At 44.2% G+C, this 24,384-nt stretch overlaps 1 protein-coding gene across 1 annotated transcript; it reads left to right on the forward strand.

The window, feature by feature from the left end:
* Positions 1 to 549: 549 nt before the first annotated feature.
* Positions 550 to 13,029, forward strand: DIPK1C (divergent protein kinase domain 1C). Its single transcript, XM_058817679.1, has 4 exons — positions 550 to 732; positions 5,741 to 6,418; positions 9,868 to 10,032; positions 12,059 to 13,029. The coding sequence occupies exons 1-4, from the start codon at positions 550 to 552 to the stop codon at positions 12,272 to 12,274; spliced, it is 1,242 nt and encodes a 413-aa protein (XP_058673662.1). The 3' UTR covers positions 12,275 to 13,029.
* The last annotated feature ends 11,355 nt before the right edge of the window (positions 13,030 to 24,384 follow it).

Consider the following 24,384-nt stretch of genomic DNA (forward strand, 5'->3'; position numbering starts at 1 on the left):
GGGCGCTGGGGGCTGCGTTACTGAAAGGGCGTCTGAGCCGCTTCTCTCTCTCCCTCCATTAGCTCCGGGAGGATAAAACTGAGAAGTTACTCCAGAATAAATGACAACTTTTTATTCCTTTTCCCATTTGTCGGGACACGAAGCTTTCACCAGAGGGACCTGTCCGTCTCCAGGCTGCCTCTTGCAAAGGGTTCCCAGAGCAGCATTCATCACCCTTCAAACTCCCTTTATTCTCGGGTGAGAAACTCGCGGAGGAGAGGCGGGGGGCGCGGGCAGCAGCCGCCAAGTGGCTGCAGGGGCCGCTTGGCACCGGGGAGCGCAGACAAAAGCCGGCGGAACTACGTGGCTTAAATTCAAAAGGGGCGCTCGGGGCTCCGCAGGGGCAGCCCCGGCCCGGGCAGGGGGCGGGAGCGGCCGGGGCCGGGGCAGCCCGGCGGGGTGGGACGGGCGTGCGGGGGGCGCAGCGCGGCTCCCCCGGCCCCGCCGCCCTCGCTCGGGGCCGCCGCGGCTGCAGCGGCCGCCGGAGCCCGGCGCAGCCCCAGCCCAGCGATGAGGGGCATCCCGGGCTTCAAGCGGCTGCGGCTCAAAATCTGGCGGCGATGCGCCCTGCTGCTGCTCCTCCTCTGGGCTGCCTGCTGGGTGCTGGTGAGCGCTGCGCTGTTCCTCCTCCACAGGAGCGTCTTCTCCGAGAGCTGCACGGACGAGAAAAGCCACCGCATCCTGGCCAGGCTGGTACGTACCCCGGCGGGACGCGGGGCATCTCCCGGAGGCTGCCCGGCAGGACGAGCGGGCGCTCGGTCCGTCGGGGCTGCTCTCGGGGCGCCCTGCCCGGCTCCGGCCGCCGGAGGTGCCGCATCGCCGGAGACCCCGGTGCGCACGGGCGGGCGGCTGCCTCCTTCCCTACCTCCCTGCCTCCCTACCTCCTTTCCCTCCCTCTCTGCCTCCTTCCCTGCCTCCCTACCTCCTTCCCTCCTTCCCTGCCTCCCTACCTCCTTCCTTCCTTCCCTGCCTCCCTGTCTGCCTGCCTCCCTCCCTGCCTCCCTACCTCCTTCCCTCCCTCCCTCTCTCCTTCCCTCCCTCCCTGCCTCCCTTCCCGGGGCGAGGTCAGGTGCAGGCGGCCGCCCGGCTCCCGGGCGTGGGATGCGGGTGCGCTGCCTGAGCCGAATGCTCCGAAGAGGAGCAAAGCCTTCCTCCGGGTGTTTGGGGGTTTTTTGTTTGTTTTTAGCCGAAAAGCTGTTTGTTCAAAAGTCCTCTTTGAGAAGTGCCAGGCAGCTTGTATCGCTTCCTTTATGGTCTGATGGGGGCTGGTGTGTAAGATGTGGTTAAAATTCAAGAAAGGATTTGCGAATATTCATTAAAGTTTCCCTTAAAAATAATAATGAATAATGAATAATGAATAATTAGGATTGTGTAGGAAACACTTTGAGAAGAGGAGCAGCGTGGGTTAATGCTTTTAGTTCAATTTTGTTTCTTAGTCAGGTATCTGTAGTGCCAGTGGTTAGGTGGGAAAGGAGGAATCCTAGTGGGAATTGAATAATCTATCACTGCAAGCAAGCAAAATCTGATTTTCCTTAATTCTGTATAATAAAGGAAAAGCAAGTGTAGGCAGCGGTCCTGGCAGCATGTGTTTAATGGCAGTGAGTTCCAGTTTCAGTTCCTCAGGAGCCTGATGGAAGTAGGGCTGAGCTCAGGTTTGCAGCTGTGGGAATGATTCCTGCCTCTTCCTTACGTGCTCGGGAGATACGGAGGTATACGGAGGTATACGGAGGTGCACGGAGCTGCCAAGCTCAGGGACATCCAGGTCCTTACCATGGCAGTCACCAATAAACAGATGAACAGAGACTTGTTGCTGTTCTTCAGTTTGGAAAGCGTCACGCAAGGCTTCAAAAGCCCAGGGATCAGATTTCAGTCGCAAGCTTGGGAAGTTGTCTCCATCACTGAGACAGCTCAGGTTCAGACCCTCCTTGCAGAGGAAGAGTAGCTGAGATCGCTGTGCTTGTCTGTGAGTAGGTGAATCATCAGTAGTATCGTGAAGGTTTGTAAGCAACAGTTTTCCCAGATGATGTTAGAAAGGGCTTGTCATTCTAGTGGAGTAATTAGAAAATGAACTCCTCTTCATCCACCCCAAAATATGTTTTTCTACATTTTCTGAACTTAGCAGGAGCTTCACAGTTTCAGAAAGTGCAACTGATCCATGAAACAAATAACCTGATAGCTTGAGTCTCACACCTTCCATTAAGCAAAAGTAAACTTCTAAGAAAAACTATTTTACTAGTCATCTCTCAGTAGGAGATGAAATATTTTAAGGAGGTGGGTGCAAATGCCCTTTCAAGTGGCATTTCTGAAAGTTTTATTTCCTTATTCTGAGTAAGACATACATCTGTGCAGCTGTGTACTGCACTGAGAAGGCTGAAATAGCACTGGGCAATTTGCAGAGACCAACTTTTACTCTCAGAAAAAGCTCTCCCTTTGCTCTTTCCTAATGCCAGTCTCATCTTCATTCACACTGAACACACTAAGCCATAGCAATCAATTTCTGTTCCCCCTGGAGAAATCAATTAATTCTGATGCCTTCCAAACCTGGCTCTGTATTGCATTTACACAGAACTAGTAGCTAACTAGGCAAAACATCAGGACACTGATGGTGGTACAGTGAGTTATTTAAATTTATTTACATCCTTAGCAAGGCTTACATTAATTTAAGCTTTCGCATTCATTGAAACCCAGCTTTTTAAACTTATCTTGTTAAGTCCACTGAAGACATTAAAAATTATGTAGCCAATTTTAATAAGATACATATGAATGAGTCCAAGCTGTGCTTGTGTGTGCATTTTTGTGTAGTACAGCTGCTTCTTTATAAGGCTTTTGGCTTAGTAGCACTTTCATATTTTAGTTTTAAGTATCTGGCACTGAACAAAGAATCTGTGGCTTTCAAAGGTCGATCACTAGGTCAATTTAAAACTGTCTCATCAACGGATCTCAAACTTAGTCATTACGACAGGGATGGCAGTTAGGTTGGAGGACCAGTTCTGAAATATTTCTTTGGAGAATTGATTCTTCCTTTTATCAGCAGAATGATGGACAATCTTGTATAGTGAAGTCTGAAGTTAGTGGAAAACTTCCTGTGTTGGTAAATAATAAATGGTCCATTGTGTCATGGCAGGGTAATCCGTATTACCTGGTTAAATGCTTTCAGTCCACCAAATTTGTGTTTTAATACTATAAAATGCAAGCTAGTATGCTGGGGAGCACAACAGTACAAGCCATGCCAATATGATGGAAGACTGTCCTGTAAAACTGTGTGTTTAGAATGGATGTAAGGGTCAAATAATTGCTACAAGATGAACTACCAGTGCAAGCTGTGCCTAAAGGGTTGATAGGAAATGGTTCAATCTTCTTGATTGCTTCCTTGAGGAAGTCTTTTTGAAAGCCTTGCTTGCCTTTGTGACCAGCTGAGAATGCACTTCTGGAAGGCTGATCTGTGTTTCATCACTGTGAGGACACGAGCTCTTTGGTCAAGTCGTCTTTCACAGATCCCAGTTTGCAAAACTCTGCACAAATTCATTGTAAGAAAAATATTATTCCAACACTGTTTGTCAGATGCTAGGTTAGTAATCAAATATTTGTAGCGTCAACTGAAAAAACAGCGGAAAAGTCCTAAATAGCAACCAGGTTCAAAAAGGACCTGTCTCCTCTGCCTGTGAAATTTGACTCTGCTTTTTCCACAAATACTTTTTTTCACTAATGCCATTTAGAATGACGCGATGTCAACACAGGAAAATAAGCTGTGCCTTGACATGTTTGGCTACAGGTCATGTGTTCTTTTGGATGCCAGAAGTCCATGCATGTGAACCCTCTAAGAGTGAACCACAGTAAAATTGTCCACAGGCGCAAGTGTCCACCCATGTGAACCCAATTACATGACTAAGTTCTATCTTCTCTTACTGTACAAGAAGAGAATTAGATTGTGGTCTGTCAATAGAGTTTTAAATGCGCTTATACTTACAATCCAAAGAAACCCCGAAAAATTCCTTCTGTTTGTAATTTTCTTTCTAAAATTGCTTAGAGCTCCAGATGGCAAGAACTGCTAACCTACTTTTGTCAAGAAAACTACATTTCCTACTTGAAAAGGTAGAGTAAAATTGTATTACATTAGTAGGAGTAAATTTTCAAGAGCAAGAACATTGATCTGCATGCTCTGTAGTCTGCAGATCTGAGTCTGAGTGAGTCTCAGAAGTCTCAGTGAGTCTCTTTAGTCATCCTGGTGTGGATGAGAATGCAGATGTGTGTGTCCATGCAAGGACACAGTGTCCAGTCACTCATGCAAGAGTTTGCCTACCTGACTCTCCTTGCTGGCACTGAACATTCCCACTTGGGCTGTGGGAACATCAGAATATAAATAAATTTTATGTCTCTCTGAACTGCCCTCAGGGAGCTGTTTCTGTCAACTGATCACCATTCTTGGATTTTGGACTTGATCCTCCACCCGTTCCCTGGTGTGTTGTTTAAGGCTGGACTCTAAACATTGCTTGGCATCAGAACATATTCCTCTGATGTGCACACCTCAGGGACTGTCCCAAGAAAATACATTGCTGGAATGCTACGATCACGTTCCTCGTGTAACAGGCAGTCACAAATGAGGTGGGGCTCAGGCGACCACTGCGAGTTCTGCACGTGCAGGGGGGACCTGCCAGTTTGTTTAAGTGAAGGTTCAAATGCCAGAAAGCAATGGAGGTGGATGACACTGTCAAGCTGCCTCACAGATGTTTGGCTTTCTATACCACCCCCTCTATTCCCCTTTCACCACAGACCTCTGATCATCCCCTCTACTGAGGGACCCAAAGCAGTCCCTACAGCTGCACTGCTGGATGACCACAGGAATACATCAACTGCCTCCACTTTTGGAACTGATATTACAGAAATTATTCTGGCTTGAGACGAACTGGTGAGGGAATCCTTGCAGTTTTTGCACTAATTTTCATTGACCACTTAACTATCAAGCAGCAGTTCCCTTGTTTCCAAAGACTGATTTCTTTCCAGTTAATAAAAAATTAAATACTGAAGCAATTAATATTAAAATGTCACTTCTGATAACTGCATATAAACCCTGGAGAGTCATTGTGTTCTGCAGCATTTACATACTCAAAAATTCTGAAAGTTCTTGGTCCAAAGCTCATTGAATGAAACCTGTGTTTCCTGGTGATACAGGAGGAGGTTATTACAGCTTCTTCAGGGTATGTTGAGTGCAAGGCTGAAGTATGCAGAGCTCTGGAATGTCCCAGAAATCCAGCTGCACATGGGTTTTCCTTTAGTTTTTGTGGTGATATCTAAGTTATGCTGCCCTGAACCTTCCAGAGAAGTGCTGCATTGCTCTGTGCCTTAAAATGTTACAACCCATAATCATACACAGCCCAGCCCAAGTGTTTAGAGTTTGTCCCACTGAACTCATACGTGTAAAATGTTTCAGATTGACGGGTCATCCAGTCCCTTTCCTTGCCCCTGAAAAGCTTGCCCTCTACCATCCCCATAATCCCTGTTTTGAAGCAAAACTCCCCTGGTAATAGATCTCTAGAGACTTCTGAAAAACCATTGAACAGCCCAATGGTTGTAGGTGTGTGTTTGCAGTTCCATGAGTGCTGCAATCCTCTCAAGCTTAGGACTGTTGCTCATTATTTGTCTTTCTTCTGCATGGTCTGTAGGGGTATGGTTCTGCTATGAATATTCTGCTCTTTCACTCCAGTGCCTCGACTACAGCAGCGGAGCCCTGACTGGGGACCTCTGTGAAGACCTGTGTGTGGCACAGAAGCTGGTGTACAAACACTGCCTGTACTATGACAGAGGTAAGAAGGTCATCCAGGCTGATTGGAGAGGCCAGCCCATCATACTGAAATCCAAAAAAGAAAGCTTTTCAAGCTACCAGCACCTCAGTATGCTAGAGGAGGTGGAAACACAGGATATCCCCGAAACAGAGCTTCTGCTTATGGTAGCTTTGGAGGTCAAAAATGCCCTGGGGCTAGAACTGTCTAACAATACCATGGGGCCCCTGTGGACAAGGAAGAAGGGACCACGTTGGAAAGCACAGGTGGCCAGCATGTGGTCCTTGCTCCAGCAGGAAGAATATATCTACTTCAGTTTGCTGCAGGACTTCAGCAAACATGTGCTACGAATTATTGGCTCTTGTGGACACTTTTATGCTGTGGAGTATCTCACAGCTGGACATGCCTGGCACAAAACTCTTTTTCCCTTGGAAAACGTGATGGGCCCCTCCCTTAGTGGCCACAGGAGTAGGGTGAGAGCCATCATTGACATTGCTCTCAGCTTTCTGGACATGGTGCAGCACTTTGATAACGATTTCTCTCACCGCCTTCACCTGTGCGACATCAAACCAGAAAACTTCGCTATCAGGCACGATCTCACGGTAAGTTGGACCTTTGGGGTGGTGTTCCAGGAACTTGAGGTCAAATTCTAGTCTGAAGGTGGCTGTGTAAAAATGACACTTCCCTCCTCGCACAGCTTTTGGCTAAGTTTTTGCAAAGCCAATGAATTTACAAGCATCAAGGGAGATTCTCTGCTGCTTTTCCTCTTTGTAATGTGTACAGTCACATTTTTGGAGCACTAAATCCTGCTGCTTATTTTGAAAACTTCTTGCTCGCTTCTGTTTTGTTTCACTTCTTCAAAGGCACCGGTGCAAGGTCCCTTGGATGTGGTGAGGGATGCCTCCTGGAGACAAGGGGATTTCAAAAGCTCTAAATGAAGCTGTAATTTGAGTCATATTTCTGGTAGTGATGCTGAAATGAAAAAACTGTATGAATTTGAAAGCTAAGGCTGAATTCATGGTCTGACACAAGGGGAACTCCCCACATCCAAACACATATTTGTGCTTTGATGGTCAGTTTACCTGGTCTGGAAACTATGCAAGGACAGCAACATGAAACTCCCTACTACTGTCATTCTTTGACTTCTCATGGTGCAGCTGTAACTCAGACCTGATAGCTGTGTATATTTTCTAAGTAGTAGTGCAGCTCACATTCAGTCTGTGGACAGAAATTCCTCTGGTTTTGGTTGGAATTTTGCCTACAGATTGGAGGTACCGTGCAGTGAGTGTTTGAATTTAGGCCCCAAATTTGCGGTGTCATCAGTGGTGTTTCTGCACTCTGAGTGAATATAAAGCATTTTCAGGGACTTTATTTTTAGTACTCACTGAGTGTTAATGTAACACTTGTATCTTCAGAGTACTAGACAAACAAAAACCTAAACATAGAGCCATTAGGAGCAATTAGAGTGTTTCTCCTTCACCCTTCCCTCCCCTCCCATTGTTTATTCAGGTGCAATACAGCAGTTGAGCATGGAATGGGCGAGGAGATACAGCAAGAAACCGAAGCAAGCTGTAGCACTACTTAGGCAAAGCAGGAATTCCTCAAGGCAGGCTTTGCCCATCTTCCTCAGTTACTCAGGGCTGTAGCTGCCTGTGGCTGAGCACAGGCCAGAGCATCTGTTTCACAACCTACTTACAGGAAAATAGATTCCATTTAGGGAAAGGGGATGAATACCGGATGTGTCCTCTCTTCTGAGTCCTTTTGGTGAGGCTTGCTTTGCCAGGATGTTCCAGTGACCAACCAGTTCCAGAATGGGAACACCGCAATGCAGCCTCTTTTTGTCTCTTCTGTTTGTTTTAAGCAGCTTTTTCACTTGCTGGTTTCTTGTATGGGATCATAGAAAAACCTCACAATTGTACCACTATTCCTTATTTGAGTAATGAGACTTCTAATGCCCAAAGAAATGTGCTTGGAATGCAATGGTTTTACTTTGAGGATTATTTTCATGTGGTGGGGATAAGCCTCCAGCCTTCATGTGCTCTCCTGCTGCAAAGCAAGGAGCTGTCTGGTAGATCATCCAGGAGAAATTTAAGCTGCCATGGAGCTACATAAGGTACAAAGTTAGAAGGAGGTTTGGATGAATCCACAATACTCTGGGAGAGCTTCCTCTTTTACCAATAATTGAGAGAAAACTGAAAAGATCACAGCACATTAAACATGACTTTAAATCAGGTCATGAGCCAAGTTGGGTCCTTCCTGTATTTCCTTTTTTCATCAGCTATGATCATAGCAAATCTCACCAAAATGTAGCTGTTTATAGGCAAAGTGTCAGCTAGATGTGTCTCCACAGGCTCTAGCTGGATGCCTACACATTTTTGTAACAGATGAATTTCAGTGAAGACATTGAACCCTTTGGCAGCCAGTATTTGGGAACCAGGGCTGCTTTTCCTAGTGGAGCACTGGATACGATTGTCAAATGTGCTGGCAAACACCCCACCTGGGAAGTGGAACAGTGATTCTGGAACTGGGGAAACCCTGCACTTCTCTCACTGTCTCTTCTCCAAAGAACTGAACAGCAAAACCACAGAAAGCTTTAGGAAGTAAAGAACAAAAAAAAAAAAAAAAAAATCCAAAACAAAACAAATTTGCCTGTCCAAACATGTAAAATTCCTTAGGCTACATCATCATTATAGAGCTCTCCAAAATGCTTAAAAATACTTATGTTTTTAAGATAAGCCTCATCTCTGTAAGATTTTTTCCCTATGGAAAAAGGAGTAGAACAAAATGAAGATTAGACTATGTTCTTTATTTTGCCTGTGGAAGGTTTATTTGGCCTTCTACCAAACCAGACATCTTTAGTTCCTGGGGTTGATCCAGTTGCTGTTCCAGTCACATTGTTCGTCTTCTCCTGTTACGTGGGAGGTCGAATCTGAAAAATAAAACTATCATTTGAGCCCAAGTAACTCTACTTTGCCCAGGTCCCTGACCTTTTCCTCTATGAAAATGTGTGTCAGATGCTGAGAGAAAACATCCCTGATCCTGACTGTCAAGTGTGAAATGCAGCTGTGAACATTTGCTGGCTGCACATCCCTGATGTTGGAGACAGGCTTCCTTCCCTGTGGTTACCCACAGCTTGGCTCACATCAGGCAGCTGGATTTCTTTCTTTCTTTCCCTCTTTATTGCTGTGATTTCTTTAAGTGAAGCATTCAGGGGTAAGGTGGCATTGGCAGAAACTGAGCCCACAGCCTTTCCAGAGAGGTCTCACCCCCAGCATGGGCAGCAGTTCTGCCAACACTTTGTGCTGTGTCTGAGAGCCTCCTGCCAGGGGAGGAAAGGGACTGACCGCTTTCACTCAGGGTTTTTCTGCTGTGACCAGCTTCTGGCTGGACTCTGTTACAGGACGTATTTCTGCACCATAAGAACAAGAACTGTGCACAATAAATGTGTCAAACCATAGCAAAGAAGACTGCACAAAGCCAGACCCAGCTTTCACCAAAGTCAGGGATCTCCTCCTGCAGCTGAACAGACTCAAACCCGTAGAATGCAAGGATAGGTTTGCAGGAGCTGTACCAGGTGCAGCTGTCCTTGCACATCCCACTGCTCCTCTCCACAGTGGCAAAGTCAGGGGTTTAGTCTGAATGCTGAGTTCTAAATGACACTGTCTGGCCCATGGGTAATTGTGCACCATCATGTAATTGAGAGGTTGAGGTGCCATCTGCATCTGCTGCACCAGCAAGTAAATCCATCCTCAGATTGGATAGGTCCACTTTAAGGTGAATCAGTCCAATTGACCCCAGGTGTGCACATTCACAAATAATTTTTCCATTCCTGGTGTCATAAGCATTGGCTTTTATTGGTTTTTGTTAAAAAAGTGGTGTTTATAAGGTTAGTGTGGCTCAGTTAAGTGAAATGAAGCCCCTGTGATCCCGGTTCCCCGCCAGCAGATGCTCTTAGCACAGCATTTCCCAAAGCCAGCAGCAAAGAATGCCTGCTCAGCCCTGTCCCAGAGGCTGTGCTGGGCCAGATCTGATGGGATGTTTTGATTCACAGGTGGTGGCCATTGATGTGGATATGGCCTTTTTTGAACCCAAAATGAGAGACATCCTGGAACAGAAGTGCACAGGAGACGAAGATTGTAATTTCTTTGATTGCTTTTCAAAATGCAATCTGAAAATCAGAAAATGTGGAGCACAGAGAGCCAATAACAACTTGCAAGTGAGTAAACACAGCTGTTTTATGCATCCATTCCTTTTAAAATCACACTGACTATAAAATGCATGGGATGTACAAGGAGACCCTGAGATGAAGACAGTCAGTTTTTAAACATGTCCACCTAAGTGTCCTGTTCAGAAATCTTGTTTTGGGGCACATAAACAGATCTTTATATTCTCTCTATATAGTGTTTATTTGTCATGGTTTTCTGGGTGTTAGCCCAGTGCCACAGACAGGAGAGCAGAGTAAGCAGGGGCAGGGGATTAGCACTTCTGTCTCCACTGACAGTAAACTCACATTCTTGAGTTGCACTTCAAATCCTGTGTTCATTTCTGGGCCCCTCACTTCAAGAAAGACATTGAGGTTCTGGAGAATGTCCAGAGAGGGCAATGGAGGAAAGACATTGAGGTTCTGGAGAATGTCCAGAGAGGGCAATGGAGTGATGAAGGGTCTGGAGCACAAGGAGAGGGAGCTGGAGATGTTTAGGCTGGAAAAAAAGGAGGCTCAGGGACATCTTATGGTTTTGGTAACTACCTGAAAGGAGAATGCAGTGAGGTGCATCTTTTCTCCCAAGTAACAAGTAGCAGGACAAGACAAAATGACACCAAATTGCACCAGGGACGGTTTAGGTTGAATATGAGGAAAAATTCCTGTAAGAATGGTCAAGCATCGGAACAGGCTTCCAAGGGAAATGATGTAACCACTGTCCCTAAGTGTTCAAAAAACTTGTAGATGTGTCACTAGGGACATGGTTTAGTGATGGACTTGGCAGTGCTGCATTGACACTTGGACTCAATGATCTTAAAAGTCTTTTCCAACCTTGGTGATGCTATGGTTCTGTGGAAGTTGAGGCTGTCCAAGTGTAAGCAGTGGTTGTGATTCTCCACTCTAGAGATGCGGCGTCTGGGTGTACTGGAAAGGGATGTCCATGGGGTTCTTGGCTTTGGGATGAGGTGTCTTACAGCTCACCCACCTTGTGTTGGTGGGAGGCACTGACAAAACAGGCTGGGGGGGCTGCAGCTTGTTGGCCTTTTGCCTGCTTCTCCCACCCTCTCACCCTCAGCACTCGTTATGCAGAATCATAGGATTATTTAGGTTGGAAAACACCTTTAAGATCAACAAGTCCAACCATTAACCCAACACTTCCAGGCACACCAACAGATCACACCTCTAGTGTCACACCTCCATGTCTTTTAAATATTCCAGGGATAGTGACTCATCTAATTCCCTGGGCAGCTTGTTCCAGTGCTTGACAACCATTTTGGTAAAGAATTTTTTCCTAATATCCAGTCTAAACCTCCCCTGGCACAACTTGAGCCATTTCCCCTTGTATTGCTTGTCACTTGGGCGCAGAGGCTGATCCTCACCTGGCTCCAACCTCCTTTCAGGTACTTATAGAGGACTATAAGGTCCTCCCTCAGCATCCTCTTTCCTAGACTAAACAACCCAGCTCCCCCAGCCACTCCTAAGATGTGTGAAGTGCAGGAGCAGCCTGAGAAGGGCCATCCCTTAGCTAGAGCATTGCCTTTATGGATGCTCCTTTCCAATACCTTCCTCTTTGAATGGCTAGAGGCACTTTGGATTCAGATGACATTTTGCTGCAGTCCCAGGGAAGCAGCAGGGCATTAGTGGTAGCTCCTGAAACACAACGATCTGCTCTGCTGAATTTGCAGGCAATCCTGACATGGGAAGAGATGAGAATCTTGACTTCATGTTTCAGAAGGCTGATTTATTTTTTTATGCTATATATTATATTAAAACTATACTGAAAGAATAGAAGAAAGGATTTCATCAGAAGGCTAGCAAGGAATAGAAAGGAATGATAAAATCTTGTGACTGCTCACAGCCTTGACACAGCTGTCATTGGTCATCAATTAAAAAGAATTTCACATGCTGGGTAAACAATTCTCCAAATCACATTGCAAAGCAGCAAAACATGGAGAAGCTGAAATTTCTCAGGAGAAAAGAACCTAATGAAAGGATTTTTCATAAAATATGTCTGTGACACCGCTCTTTTTCCTTTCCCCAGGTCATTTGTGACAAGATATTCCGCCGCTGGTTTTCCCCCAGTCTCAGAGGAGCGCTGGTCTCCCTGCCCCTGCAGCTGCAGCTGCAGCAAGCCGTGCAGGAGTGTGCTCAGCCGGGGCTCGCGGGTGCCACGGGGCACCAGGGGGCTCTGAAATCCCTCTCGGAGCTCTACCACCTGCTGAGGGTCACCCAGCGGGAGCTGCAAGGGCCAGGGTAGGCACAAAGGGCAGCGCATCCTGCACAGGCCACACCCCATCTCTCTGCCGCCCTCCTAACCCTGGATTTTACAGCACAGAGATTGCTTTTCTGCTATGCAAATGAAGTTCATAGCTGCAGGTGCAGCACGTCCTGATGAAACCCTCTAAAATGTTAAATTGCTTTACATGGATTCTGTTCTTGCTTGTTCTCCGGAGGAAGCACTGCCCCTCTCCATCAGCATACAGCACATCCTTCTGGGCTGCAGTCGCTGCTCAGATAGCATCTGTCTGAGGGTGCTGCTCAGAGGATGCACTGACAGAAGAAAAGTGTAAGTGCAGCAAAACTCGATCAATAATTAAAAAAATGGGTGGGTGGGTGTGAATAAGTACATGCATGGTGTTTGTTTTAGTTTCTCTGTCAAATGAGGTGAGTTTTTACAGTAGATATAGAGCATTTTGTGTGGGAAAAAAAAAAAAAAAAGAGGGGATCTCGAACAGGGACATGTGCTGTCACACAAGGAAAGAGTTGCTTTTGTATAAAGCAGTCCTTCCTGATGTCCCCAAATGCATTTCCTCTGGGCCATTGCATTACCTGTGCCATTGCTGACTCTTTTGGGGAAAAATTATATAAAGGTACTTTGGACTTTTCTAGGGCAAAATAATTATACCCCTGCTGAGCTCCCATGTGGGTACTCATATTCTGCAGTGAAGAGGTATGAATAATGCTACTGGATTTTCCCTTGTGAACAAGCCCTCAGGCACTTGTACATCAGAGCACTTGATAAGAAGCACTCCTTTGCCAGAGAGCAGAATTGCCCAGGAATGTCAACAATCTGTCATTTGCGCAGAACAATATCCAGAGGCAGAGTTTTCTTCCATTATATTTTTTTAATGAACAAAAGGAAACTTTTTTTGTACAAATTCATTATCTTGTGATCAGTTATGTAAATAAAGATCTCTAGATTAACTTGAAAACATTATCTTGAAAACATTAACTTTGCCTTTCAAATGTGCAGAGCTGTGGCTGGGGAAACTAAAATGGGTTCAGGAGACATTATAAGTGTGTAGGCCCAGTACCAGGCAACGTCCCCATGATCTGGTTTTGGCATGGGGAAATTACAAAGCCCACAAACAGGAATCTTAGCAGCCTATGGCAGCCCTCAGTTGGAGGAATCAATTTTAAGACCCACAATACTGGTTTGTGGATGTGAGACATGTAACAACACTTAATCTGCACCATCTTTATGTCTCTCAGCCTTATGGCAGCTGTGAAGCCTGTGAGCACCAATTAGACAAAAACTTTCCATTTCTGGAATGGTTCTTTAAAGTAAAGCTAAAGACTGCCTGTGACCGGAAAAATGGAAGCTGTTGAGGAGACCTTGACCCCTTAAAACCTAGCTCAAATTTTCAGACTGGTGCTGCTGTGTTTTTATATATATTTCTTGCAATAAGCTACCATAGTTTTAAAAATCATGCAAGGCCTCAAGAAAATTCATAGCAAGAACAAGGTCAGATGCTTTGTCTGGGGCTGGACAAGCTGCTGCTAAGGTGGAGCTCCAACTTAGCAGATCCTGAATGGTAAAGTTGCTCCCAGTCCATGCTTCTCCTTTAACCAGGCAGGCAAAGAATGCTTCAATACTTTAAGATCATTCTTTGCAAAAGCAGCAAGGCAAAGCAGAATAAGAAGAAGCACAAATTCCAGAACAAGCCCTGTTACAAAGTCATGAAATAGATGGAGAAAATAATTAAGGACAGAAATTAGATTGTGGCAAGGGAGTGAAGATAGGTAAAGTATCAGTGAGAGAGAAAACAAGAAAAGATAGATGAAGGGAAAATAGAAAAAAAAAGAAGTAAAAAAGACATCAGCCTTTGTAGAAACATGATTTATGATGCAAGATTCAATAAAGTGACATTTAGTCTGGGGAAGATGAGGCTGAAGATAAACATGATCACTCTCTTCAAAAACTGAAAGGTTGATAAAAAGAGAATAGGAGAGAACTTTCCTATCCAGATTTCCTTGGTGGATATGACCAGCAATGAGCTTAAACTGTAGCAAGGAAGAGAACAGGTAAGACATTTGCTACAGGCTTTCTGGTGGAAAGAAACAGTGAAGATATGACAAAAATCACCTGGGAAATAATCAGACTCCACAAATTGTGGTTTTTAACTCCAGGCAAGAGTGAGTGCCTGTCAGGAATTATGTACATGAAGTTAAGTTGGTGATGGTGCCTTGAGGTAATCTTTTACCTCCAAGTCACGTGACTATGTTATCACCAGTTAGCATTTGTGCTTTCGTGACACAAATCAATTTTTGTGCTCCCTCACAACAAATCCCTCCTTCTTGATCCTTGCAAGGTCAGGAGGGACTCAATATAAATCCCAAATGCTGCTGGGGAACCTGAAGCTACTATATATCATAGTGTTCCTGTTTCCCTGGTCCCATTCTTTCCTCCTTCCCAAGCTCAGAGGGCACCTTCAGGGAAAAGCAGGCATCACACAGAGCCTCGGTGCTTTGCAGCAGTCAGGCTCCCTCCGTGGCAGGGATCCCCTCCCCATTTCCAGGCTTGCATTTCAGACAGGATAAATTTCCGTTGGGTGGGATATTCCACTTTAAAAGCAGGTGGAAAAAACACAATGAAATGAAAACTGGTAGCAGCCAAATGCTGGTGGAATGTGACTCTGCTCAGAAGATCCTTTTTCCTTAGCAGGATGTAGGAAGGGAAGCTGCCTTTGACAGATTTCTCCAAACCCTTCAGGGCCTGGCTGCAGCCACCTCCACCTGGCAGGGACCTCCTTGCCCCACACCACACTTTCCCAGGACATTAGGTTTCACTCCTTTTCAGGATACAGAGAAACCTCAGAAACCTCTCAAGATCAACACAATTGGGTTATTTGTCCTTGGCTGGGCTGTGAGATTACATATCACTGATGCAGCCAGCTCCAGGCAGGCTTTGGTGCACACCTTCAAGGAGACAAGGAGAATCTGACAGGCTCTGTGAACACAGGGCTTGATTCTTCACAGCCCCTCACGTGCTTTGTAGAGTCACTAAATCCTGGGAAACAGGAGAGAAAGCACCAGCAGTGAAGCAAATAAAATATTGTGATTTAATTAGCACAGGTAGCAATGACCAAAACAGGAATAAAACAGTAGTTGTGCCTTCATGTCCCTGGGACAGAAAGAAAAAGTTAGGGCACTGGTTTAGTTGCCATGTACCTTAAGGAGACAAGTGCAAACTGCTGTAATTTGAGCCTGTATGATTTTACAACCACATTTTTGGTAAAAATAACAATTTTTTTGGATGGAAAAATTGATACAGGTGTTTGACAGGAAGACCCAGGACTGGTGCTCCTTTCTGACAAAGCCTCTTTCATGCTGCCCTGGCAGCACTGCCCAGCCCTCTTTGGTAGTTAGTGCACCACAGCTTTACAAAGGCTCTGTAAATCCTTCCCACTGCTCATCCCTTCCATATAAAAGATGCCTTGCACAGGTTCACTGATAGCATTTGGTTGCACTGGCAGCAGCCACTTCAGCCCAAGACGTCTGCTCCCATTGAATTGATCTCAGCCCCATCCCTTTGCTCTGTTAGTCTGTTCCCATATCCTTTTTGCCCTATAAAAGTGGCATTACCTCCTGATTTATTTCTACCACTTGCTGAATTAGTGCCTTAGTCAGCAACTTCTACCCCATATTTATGGCTCCCTGTGAAACGGGAATGGCATTAAGTCATTGTTTATTCATTCTTTGCATCTCAGTTAGCAGCATGTGCTTCAACTCTGCAATAATCCAAATACACTGTCTGTTCCCACATTTTACAAGAGGTGAGTCCACTTGGAGGTCTACTTCATCTCTAGGAAATCTTTAGAAAAGATAAATTCAACCCGATGCTCAAGATTTTCACAGAATTACTTCTGATTTTCTCCAACTGGCATTTTATGCTCTGCAAAAGACATCTGCAAGCAATAGTCCTGCACTAGGATGATACAAAACAGACAGAACTCCTTGCCCCAAAGGGTTTATGTGGTCCCCCTTGTGTTTCTAGGTTGGCTCAATGGTGACTAGCCCAGAAAAGCAGGTCATTGCTGTAGCCAGAGCTGTTCTCACAGATACTGCTGCTCCCTGATGTGACTGCCCAGACTCCCCTTTCACTGAGAGCATTCAGATGCATTGCTGGAGGCACCACTAGAGATAACAACAGATATTTGGGACTGGGAGAGAAGAGAGAGAAGGGTTTGATTTTTTTTTTTTTAATTAGAAACATTGGCTGAACAACACATTTCCTAAAGGTGAAAAATGGGATCATGTACTTGAAGAGGTTAGGGACTCCTCACTGATAAACTTTTTCCTTTGTTATAAAATGGAGACCCAAGTTGGCCTATTTATTTTGGTGTAGATAAAAGCAAAACAAAACAAACTCCCCAAAACAAAACAAAACAAAAAAAGCCCAAAACCAAACAAAACAAAAAACCCCAAACCAAACAAAACAAAAAACCCCAAACCAAACAAAAAAATTAAAGAAGCCATGTACCAGGTGGCCCGTCTTTCAGCGAATCCTATTGTCATGTGTAACAGCCAGGAAGGTGATAAATTGATAAACTTTTAATGAGTTTCTGGCTGTAACATGGGAGCCTTGTCGTTGTCATGCCAGTCTACACATCTGGACAGCCAAGTACAAAACAACCAAGAATCCTCTGTACCAGCAGATGTGAACAACCAGAGTGGCTGATTTGGCAGATGCCCTCTGAAGCCTAATACAAATGAAAACTGAAATCCCTCTGTCTGGGCCACCTGCAGGGAACCCACACAATAAGCAGAGTCACTCTGCAGGAGCCTCGGTCGCTGCCACTTTCCTGGAGCCTCAGTGAAATCAGGAGAAAGGCTATTGGGCTTTCAGCAGCAAAAAAAATCAGCAATGCAGAGCAAGGAAAGAATGAGATGCTTGGAATAATGAAAATCCAGGACAATTGAACTCAGAACCAGAGATAAGAGACTCCATACTGAAAATTCAGAGAATGTCAATGAATTGATTGTGAGAAAAAAAATCCCAACATTTCCATTATTACTTTCCATTACTTTAAAATAAGAAAGTGCAGTAGCACAGGGCGTATAGTGCAGCCGTGACCAAAGCCATTTGTTGTATGTGTCTAAAGATCTGTCAAATAGACTGTGGAGCTGTGTAATGACATCTGCAGCCTAAAGGCTAGACAGAATAAAATCACTTGGACAAAGCTTTTAGAACTACTATTTACATAAATGCATAAATCTGCCCTAATTAGCAACAAACAATGTCAGCCAAAAAGAGGGAAAGGAGTATTTTTCTCACTAGAAGTGTTATTATGTCTATAAATAAAAATATGGTAAAATGCTGAAATCCTTTGAAAGGCTGCGATCCATATCCTGTGGGTAAAGTTTTGATCCTGCAGGCTTGGGCTCCAGAGCAACAGAGTGACTGCTGAGCTTCTTTAAACACCACAATTCCTGGTGCCTTCTGCAGTGTACTCTGAGCTCCTTCTCCTGTGAACCGGAGGGGATTTTTCCTACACTACAAAATGTGCCTAAGTGATGTTGGCAGCCAGAAGGATGTGCCTATGATCCAGTGCATAATCACTTCCACAAGCATCTGCTGCCAGTGCTTTCAAGATACATGTAATCCAAGCTGGAGACTATTGTGAATACCTCTCATTTTCCCTCGCTGGTTCCTTAGCAGTTTGCTTCTAGCTAGTTAGAAACAGAATCCCCCATCCTGCTTAAATTGGTTATAATCTCTCCAAGATTCATGCTGCAGCAGGAAAAGAACAAATTGCCTTGAGTTCAGGATGGGTTCATTCTCTTAAAGGTACGACATGCAAAGCAGCAGGGAAGAACAGAGGTCAGCTCTTATTTCTAAAGAGGAAGTTAAACATGAGTAGCTGAAAACAATGGATCTTTCAACCAATATCCCATGTACATTAATGAGCTAACATTCCTCTCCATTTGCATAATTCAAAGCCCTCTGCTTCTTTCCAATTCAAAAGAAAATTTAAAAAGCACAATGTGTTTACTACTCCAAATTTCACAGATATGGTAATTACTTCTTTCTCATTTATATGTCAGAGATTTCAGGTTATATCTTTGTCCTTAGGAAATTGATATTTTCCCTTATCCCAGGAAAGGGAATAGCTGGGAAAAGGCAGGGGGGTAGGGTTTTTTTTTGCTTTTTTTTTGTTTTTTTCTCTTGTACAAGGGTTATTAAATACCAATCTAATCTTGAAGGGAGTTAATCAGTGGCTAAATATTTATTATATGAACCAGGGCCTATTTAATGGAATCAAATGTCTAATAATAGCTAAATAAATATCCAAGTAATTACTCCTGTGTTCAGAATTTGTTTTAATATAACGATACCAGTATTTGTCTATTTGATTCTAGATTATATATGCTCATGTAAGTGCTTTGCCAAACATATGTCCAGATGTGCGCAAACAGAGATTCAGCCTGCATCTGACTCTTGGCAAAACTGTGACCAGAGCATGGAGGAACAAACCAACCTTTGGAATGTTATAGCCATGGTCTTTCTTTTAGTCTTTGTATTCTATTTTTCATGGAGTAAAGGCAGTGTACACACAGATACTCAGGCATTCCTTTGTTGAGCTGTAATTTCATGTCACAAATGCTCAGTGGGCAGACCACAAATGCCTGGGGTTTTATTTTTCATATTATATTCTATGTAAATTGGGAAAATGCAAGAGTAATTAGCAACATGAATGAGCAACACACAGTGCACAGAAATAATGAAAAATTAACAGAATGCTTAATCAAATTCTGTGGTTTTGCCCATTGATTTCACTGAGCTTTCTTAAGTAATTAAAGAGTTACATTTTTTGGATCAGATTCTAGTCTCCAACTCTTAGAAAACATTGGATAAACAGTGTTACATTAGCCAAAGCAATATCACTGAAGAGGCATTAGATAATGCAAGTATACTGCCTGAATTTCCATTGCCGTTTAATAGATATCTTTCACAAGTGAAGAAATGAAGCCAAGAGCTGGACAGGACAGTGATAAGCTCCACTGGAAAGCCTGGAAATGGACTATGCAGGGGCAATTCTTCAGTTCCACCTCATTCATTTTGCATCCATTTTCCCCCGAATATGAAGCCACATGTGACACTGGCATGTTTAGAGGCTCAGGCTGGATTTACACCAGCATAATTCCATGGCATTTAAGTGTGTGTTCCTGATTCATGTCAGCAGCAGAGCGGGGGCTCCTTGCACTTTTAAATGGGCAGAGGTAGGAGCAAAATAAGCAATAAACTCATTTAATAAAAGTCAGAATGCAGATGCTTAACCACAGCCCAGCGCTTTTTTCCTTTCCATAGTGGGAATCTCTGTGGAAACACTGACACATGGCTGCACCCACTCAGACACAATCCAGGGATCTTCCTCAAGGGCTGTGGCACAGCCTATTGCTATCCCTCCATGCACACTGGCTCACCAATGGTGCCTGCTCTGAGCCTGGGCTCTGCTCTCACTGCAGGCACCTCCTCTGGGTCCTTGGGCAGGGCAAGGAACCTGGGGATGCAGCTCAGGAGAGTTCTTGTCTGCTGCACCTGGAAAATGAGCAGATAGATCAGACTGCCCTGCTGCTGAAGGCTCAATCTCAGCTCCTCTCTGGCAGCACTGACCATTAGGCAATGAGTTACAAGGGCTCACTCTCCCAGTCCTTGAGGGAAAGCTCACTGGGAAATAAAACTACTTCTCTAATGGATCTCCATCGGGTGCTGGAGGGTGAATCTCTAGCACCATTCCCAGTACTGGAGTGTCCCACCCAGAAAAGTCTCTTTCACAGCTGGGACCCTTCCCAGTCCCAGCACAAAGGTGGGGAGCTCACCCCTGCCATGCTGCTCTTCTGACTGAAAAAGAGAAGAAATAACCTCTTCTATGAAGAGAGTGGCACTTCAGAGGATCACCACATTCATGCCAAGAAGGGCAATGAAGGAACAGAAAACAAATGTGGCACTATGGAGGTTCCTCATCTGTTGCTATCACCCCATCCCATAGCCTTTGCACAAACTTTGCTGAGAAAGACCTACTCTCGTAGTGTAGACTGCTGCAAAAAATTGTGGGGGTGTATTTAATAGTATCTGCTTTTCCATGTGGGAAACTGAGAAAGATTATCTGAATAATCAGTACAAAATACAGCAGCCTTTTTCCAAGTGTAAAGGAAGAGAAAGATTTTGTTGTGCTCCATGCTTTTACATAACAGATGACAAAGCACAGCAAGGGTGTTTCTAGTTTTTATTCCAGGAGTTCACAAAGCTGTCAGCCAGCTCAGATGCCATCTCTGTAAGCAACAGGGATTTAAATGCAGGTACACACACCTGTCTGGGCATTTGGATAAAAGTCTGGTAGCTGGAGTGTGCAACCACACAGCTATAAATATTTAAACTGGCTGTGCATGCTCTCAAGCTGCAAAGATGCTGGAAAGCAGAGCACAGCTGGAGCAATGCCAAACCAATAGGTATGGGCTTTTTAAGGGTGCTTGTGTGGATCTCTGCAGACACTTCTGGTACTGTGAAGTGCTTGCTGCTAAAAGCAGAAGATAACAGTGGCTTTTCATTAGAAGAAGCAAGCTCTACAAAAAACCTCACATCCTCTCTCTTGCACAGGAACAGGGAAGATTGTTGTGAGAGGACTGAGAGGACTGGGCTTGTTTGGCCTTAAGCAGTGACTCCTGTGTACAGCTCATGGAGATGGAGCCAAACTTTCCTTGGAAGTGCACAATGGCAGGACAAGAGACAACAGGCACAAGCAGGAACACAGGAAATTCCAGCTTGGTATTAAGAAAAGGTTTTATACACTGAAAAGTGTCAAGAACTGGAACTGCATTCCAAAGATGTTGTAGAGTTTATGTCCATGGAGATATCTGATCTTGACAGGACAAAAGCCTAAGAAATGCAGTCCAACTGGTGCACCTTGGACTGGGCAGCTTTTATGCCTCAGTGCCAGCATGGAGCCTTTCAAAAAGGTTAACTGCAGTTTGAAAATCAGAGAAACAAATCAGGCCTTTGCAAACTATTGTTACCCAAAATACCTAAATGTTTCTTTTGACTGTGGCTCTAATTCATGTGAAGAAACCAAAAGCCTGTATTTGGTCTCCATCTAACAGGTGGCCCTTCCAGTTTGCAGGCATCTTCTGCTCTCAGCTGAAGAACAGATTTCACACCCTGGCCTAGCCAAAGCCAACACAAGCTAGCTGAGGAAGCTGAGGAATGGGAAGAACAAGGGCTTTGTGAATGCCAAGGAACAGCAGAGTTGCATTGCTAATAGGATGAATCCTCTGCAAAATTCTTGGATCCCAAAACAATCTCCATCTGAACTTCGAGGAAAATATGATCATGGTTTAAATATTTTGGTATCTGTCCCAGGCCAAGTGGATAAGGGGCTCACTGTGCCAGGGGCTGGACAGGACCAGGGTAATAAACAATGCCTGAATTGGCATTCATGTTTGGGCTTCTCTGGCCCTTCAGAGCTGCAAATTGATATCATTGTAATCTGTGCCCACTGCAAGACCTGAACATGAGGAAAAATCAGAATCATGACAAATAGTTTGGTGTATTCTTTTATATGCCTTAGATTCTTTCTCCAAGCAGACCCTCAGTCCTGAGAAAAAGCCAGTACTGCTCCTTTATCCAAGCACTTAATAATTGCAAGATTGTGAACAAAAAAAAGACCAGCCAAGCACTGGAGGTACAAAAAATTTTAAAAGTAGCTGTCATATTTCTACCAAAGGATTATAAAATCAGTTCTGTAGGAATATGAAAATAAATTTTCTTTAGCTCTTCAGATGAATAAGACATAGCGCAATTCTAAATAATGTATCCCTGCAGTTAGGAGCTTGAATAGTATTGCCTTTTCCCCCTAAAGAAGCAGTATATGTTGCAGATACAAAAGGGTTGTTGTTTTGTGTTTAGTGTTGGTTTTTTTAAAAACATTATGCCAAGTTTCTGTTTTCAAACACATGTCCATGCTGGGAAGAAATGGGCATGTATCCATCTTGCCTCCAGGCCAAACCATTTAACCAGAACTGGGAATACTGACAAACTTTCTCAGCCCTTCTCTCTCTCTCCAGTGCAATTGTATAAAGCAGCCCTTTTCAGAGCTCTCTATAAAAATGACCAGTATAAATATCACACACCGTGTTTCCGTTTATCGAGTGGAAAATTATTTTTAACACACTTCTAGAAAAAGGTAACAGGTAAGTAGCCAATGTTCTTACAGCCATTTTAAAGGGGAATGTGTCAGTCTATAAATCAATAGCTGGCTCAGTGCCATTTGCTTCTGAATGGAAATCAACTATTTTTGCAGAGCTCTGCTCACAGCAGCTGAGCATCAATGCTAAGTAATGTGCAGCTATTAGGGGAAAACTGAGCATGACAACACAAATCACACAGCCCCTGATGAAGATCTCTGCACATGGCTGCTTCTTCTAATCACCAGCAGAATTTAATGAGACACCTGCAGTTTATAGACACTCTTGTTCCAACATAAATTGCCCTGAGAGCACAAAGTCTTCTTTTAAAAAATATTCTTCAGTAAACCATAAACCACAAAGAGTTCATTGTCACTAATAACATACTCCTCATTAATATATAATGGCATGAAACAATAGTCCTTCATACACAACCTACAACAGATCTGAAGATTGAGTTGAAGGGTGTTAAGATCTCCTAATTAGCAGTTTTCTACCATTTAGATTTTCATTAATAAAACAGTGCTGAGTGCTGGAGACCTTGAAATTGACTACTTGCAAGGCTGAAAAACCACTAATTCTTCATAAATCTGACCCATATGAGATGAGGGAGAGGACTGAATGTATCCCATGGGTCTCTTAAGTAGGGGCAAGCTCAGGCAGCCTGGGATTCCTCCTCTTCTTGAAGCTGCAAGGGCATTCAGCTGTAGGCACAGATGCTCCAGCCTTGCCTTCATCCTTCCATTGTAGTGAGAGGGCAGCTCGGACTGCCAAAAAACCATGGGGGGAGCTCATCAGAGTGCCAGGAAGGATAAAGGGTAAGGGTACCTTGTAGAACTTATCAGATCTGTAGAGAGGGGGAAATAAACCCTTCATTTTCTAACCAGCAGGATGTTCTTTGCTGCTTGGGGGAGGAAACAGAGAATGGTGCCTGCTAAAAGCAAAACCAAATCTGACTCCTCTGAACCAGTGGGCTCAGAGAGAAAGCAAAGGCTTGTTGCTGAGGATTAGGGATGTTGTCGTCCACCAAGTCAGCAGCTGGAAATTGCTGGCAGGAATTGCTGAATCTCTGGGGCACCCTGGGGTTTTATTGTCTTGAACCAGAACTCAAAGTGGCCACAGCACAGAAGCCTATCCAATCCTCTCCAGCAGGTGCACAGGCTTCCCAGGAATTCTCATACAAGCTGTTTTGTGACCATTGACAACAGCATTTTGACTTTTTAACATCCAGGATGAATACCTGAGGATCTTTGGTGTAATTTTGTTGCAAATATCTGAGAATTACTCTAGGACCTTCCTTGGAAGGCCCCTCAGAACTTGTTAACACATTATAAATTGTGATGCAAGCCTGCTGCTTGTAGGAAGAAAAAGATTTGTGGCATTAGTTAGTGAATCAGCATTTAATAGCAGTATTGAAAAAAGGGATGGGAATTTAATTTTGCTCCTCTTCAGTTGTCTGAAATGATCTGTCAGTGCTGCCCATCCAGCATCTCCTATCCCCTTCCCTCCTTGGACAATAGCTGCATCTCCCACTGTGCCAGCTGATATAAATAGACACTTCTCCAGCAAAGTTAATGGAGCTGGGGCTTTTCACATGGTCTAAGGACCTGGTGCTGAGCATTTTAAACTGGCTGTGCAGCTGCATCAGTTACCAAATAAGATATGTCAGCAATTCTTGAGTCAGACAAAATAGCTGTCTAACAGCCCTGCTATCAGGAAAGCCACAAATGCTGTCACAAAAACAGTTCTGGTGAAACTGGTAAGTATCTTTTATAATATGTTACTTACTGAATAAAAAAAGGGCAGTACATTTTTATTCTTCTCATGTTATTCAGAGATTTTCTCATCACCAGAACGAGGAAGTGTCAGAATAAGTGCATTTGAAAAACCATTTTTAAATAA

The sequence above is a fragment of the Ammospiza caudacuta genome, chromosome 1, assembly GCF_027887145.1.
Source record: "Ammospiza caudacuta isolate bAmmCau1 chromosome 1, bAmmCau1.pri, whole genome shotgun sequence".
Lineage (NCBI taxonomy): Eukaryota > Metazoa > Chordata > Aves > Passeriformes > Passerellidae > Ammospiza > Ammospiza caudacuta.